The following is a 3,472-nucleotide window of genomic DNA, read 5'->3' as shown; positions in this document are numbered from 1 at the left end:
TTCAGTTCCCAGATTTCTAGGTTGTGCAGGGCACAGTACAAAGTCCAGATCCATTCTACAATGGGACCTGGTTCCCTCATTTTAAGTCTTTAGATTATTGTTGGTTTCATGGCCTTAAATGTATCTACTGATTAGAACAGGGGTCATTTTGAATTTTGTTTCAGGAAAGAGAGAAGGAATGAGATTGATCTGGTACACTGGTGTATAAATAAACAGTGTAACATTTATCATGTATACTAAAACGAGTTTGTTAAAAACAGCCTGTGATTCATTGTCAGAATGAGTTTTATGAAACGCACATTCAATTGACTCTGACTTTTACACGTTATAATTTAACATTTATGTGTGGGAGGAGATGGGAAGCAGATGTGAACAGCTTGGATGGAGGGGAAAGGAATGTGAGACACAACATAAATAAACTATCTGTGTGGCAGCTACCATAACTCATCACTGTGATCGTCACTGACGCCACACGAAGGAGTGTGGCAGTGAGAGAACTCCAACTCCTTAACCTCTGCTGGCAATGATTGAGGGAATCGCAATGAAGTAGCAGCAACCCTCTAGTGAGTCCCGACGAGATTCAGAACCAGCTCAGCCTGCTGCTCCTTACCTGTGGCATTGCCAAGCTCCTCTCAATGCCACCTTATCCTAAAGGAATATATTATATGTATTTATATAGCTCTATCCATCTGTCCTGTGGAAATACAACTGTTGTGAGGCGTGGCTCGGGCCTCCTTGTTTGCCACAGGCCCCCTTCCCTCTCACGTGCTCGAGGGACAAGGCCAGAGCCATGGCATGAGTTACCGTCAGGGAGTCAGAGTAAAGTAGATGACGCTTCAAGATCTGCTGGTGGGTGGCTCCTGCCACACTTGGCACATGCAACCACGGTCCTGCCCCTGCTATGGTGCAACTAGTAAACAGGCTCGCTGTCCATGACACCACAGTATCGGTGCCCCTTTTGTAGCTGTACCTCAATCCCTGCAATTCCAGTCTTTTGGAAAGGGAGCCAACTTTCTGCACCAACCAGCCCCTGAACTATGCATGTGCCAACGACCACGAGCAGCTACCAGTGGCACTACACTACAGTCAGAAGTTGTAACTGAACATACAACGTGCTAGTCTCAGTGCAAACCCTGACTAAACAAGCCGGTTATAGCTTGTGCTTGGTGCTGGTGGAGGGCCGGTAACTCCGGCGTTCTGATGTGTTGCGTTTGACTCGGATGGCCATGAGCGGTGGCTCCTGGTGCAGGGACGGGCTGGAGTGGGACTTTGTCAAGCCATTCCCTTCGTTCTCGATGGTGTCGAACAGAGCGGATTCAAACTTGTCCAGATCATCCGTTCCTGCTTTCAGCTTGGCGCGCAGCATCGAGACGTACGTGCTGAACCTCATTTTCTATTGGAAAGAAAGCACAGAACTTTAACATTTCTCATTCATCAAAGGCTTGGGGCTGACTGTGGTAAGGGCTAGTGGTCTAAACCAGGGGCCATAAGATGCTGCTGAGAAGAGAGACGTGGCTGAAGCTTTTCATCTCACACCATCAGGACACATGCCAAATTTCAAACAGTCATCCAACAATTTATCGAGTCATTCAGCTTGTCAACATTCTACTCACAATATCTGTACTTATATGTTGACGCTCTTAAATACCTGAAATTATCTTGCCATTATCTCTCCACCTATACATTCTGTGCCTCTCTCCACTTCACCTGACAAAGGAGCAGTGCTCCAAAAGCTTGTGATTTTAAATAAAATCAACTGGACCCCCATAACCTGGTGTTGTGTGACTTCTGATAGGCTGAGGCACTGATCTGGAGAAAGCAACAGGAAATTATAGACTCACTGGGCTCCCTGCTAATTAAAAAAAGATGCGAGGCTTGAATATTTTGTTTTCAAAGAACAAGTCCATGTGAATAAAGAACAAAGAAAATTACAGCACAGCAACAGGCCCTTCAGCCCTTCAAGCCTGCACCATCACACTGCCCGTCACAACTAAAACCCCCTACCCTTCCAGGGACCGTATCCCTCTATTCCCATCCTATTCATGCTTTTGTCAAGATGCCCTCTAAAAGTCACTATCGTATCTGCGTATGTGTGCGAGGGTTGTTATTTGCAAACGTTAATGAGCCACCTCATCAGCTCAAGTGTTTCTCCTGACGAGTTTATGACAAAAGGCTTCAGCAACATGCCTTTCTTCTTGGCAATATTCAGGCTCTGTATCACCAAGAAATCCTTAGTGAACTCAAAGGGAACTCTGAATCATCCAGAGAGTGGTCACAATGTGGAATTCACCATGAGGATGAGTTGAGATGGTCATAAACAAATTGAAGGGAAGGCTAGATAAAGTCATGGGCGAGAAAGGAAGATGAGGATTTATTAACAGGGTCAGGTGAAGTAGTGGGGGAGACAGATTGGCTTCTCATTGTGGTGTGAAACAAAGTTTTGTCATGTTGATCATTTTAATACCAAAAAAAAATGAAGAACAATCACGTGAAATAAATCCACGCTCACTAGCTGCTGAGATCATTTTCATCCTCCACAAATTGTCCAAATGCACGTTAATGAACCAAGTGGCCAATTAAACAACCATTGGCATCATTAGATAAAAGCAGGATACTGAAAATCTGAAACAAACACAAGGAGTTAGGAAATCATGTGGAGGTTCTATGAGACATTGGTGAGGCCTCTTCTGGAATACTAGGTCCAGTTGTGGTCGCCCCGTTAGAGGAAGGATATTGTTAAGCTTGAGGGCGTTCAGAAAGGAGATACCAGGATGTTGCCAAGTATGGAAAGTTTGAATTATAAAGAAAAGTTGGATAGACTGGAACATTTTTCACTGGAGTGTAGGAGCTTCAGGTGACCTTATAGAAGTTTATAAAATAATGAGGGGAATAGATAGGATTAATGGTAGGTGTCTCTTCCCTAAGGTGAAGGCTTTCAAGACTAGGGGGCACATTTTTACGGTAAGAGGAGAGATTTAAAAAACTCTTGAGAGGCAATTTTTTTACACAGAGGGTGGTTCATGAGGAAGTGTTGGATGTGGGTACAGCTACAATATTTAAAAGACACTTACGTAAGTAGATGAATAGGAAAGGGTTGGAGGATGTGGATCAGAAGCAAGCATGTTGGACTAGTTTAGTTTGGGATTATGTTTGGCATGGACTGGTTGACCGAAGGGTCTGTTTCCATGCTGTATGACTCTAAGAATGCTAGAGAAACTCTGCAAGTCTGGCTGTTTCTGAGCAGAGAGAAACTGAGTTAATGTTCCATGTCTGGTATCAGTCAGCTTTAGAATTGTTCAGTTTTCTAACTCAGCTCTGAAGAGGAGTCGAACTGGACTCAGTTTTTCTCTCTCCACAGATGCTGCCAGACCTGTGGAGTTTCTCCAGCATTTGTTGTGTTTGCATCAACCATTACTATTACTGGAATTAGCTTTCAACTCCGGATTAATGTAAATTCCATCAGGTGAACTCC

At 44.2% G+C, this 3,472-nt stretch overlaps 1 protein-coding gene across 1 annotated transcript in view; it reads right to left on the bottom strand.

The window, feature by feature from the left end:
• Nucleotides 1–267: 267 nt before the first annotated feature.
• LOC109918255 (PH and SEC7 domain-containing protein 1-like) overlaps nucleotides 268–3,472 on the bottom strand; it is a 163,179-nt gene continuing 159,974 nt past the window's right edge. The window contains exon 17 of the mRNA XM_048616198.1: nucleotides 268–1,393. Within this exon, the coding sequence (XP_048472155.1) occupies nucleotides 1,151–1,393 (243 nt within the window). The 3' untranslated portion in view covers nucleotides 268–1,150. The remainder of the gene's footprint in view (nucleotides 1,394–3,472) is intronic.

The sequence above is a fragment of the Rhincodon typus genome, chromosome 34 (genome assembly GCF_021869965.1).
Source record: "Rhincodon typus isolate 14 chromosome 34, sRhiTyp1.1, whole genome shotgun sequence".
NCBI classification, from domain to species: Eukaryota; Metazoa; Chordata; class Chondrichthyes; order Orectolobiformes; family Rhincodontidae; genus Rhincodon; species Rhincodon typus.
This window is presented reverse-complemented; position numbering and strand designations above follow the sequence as displayed.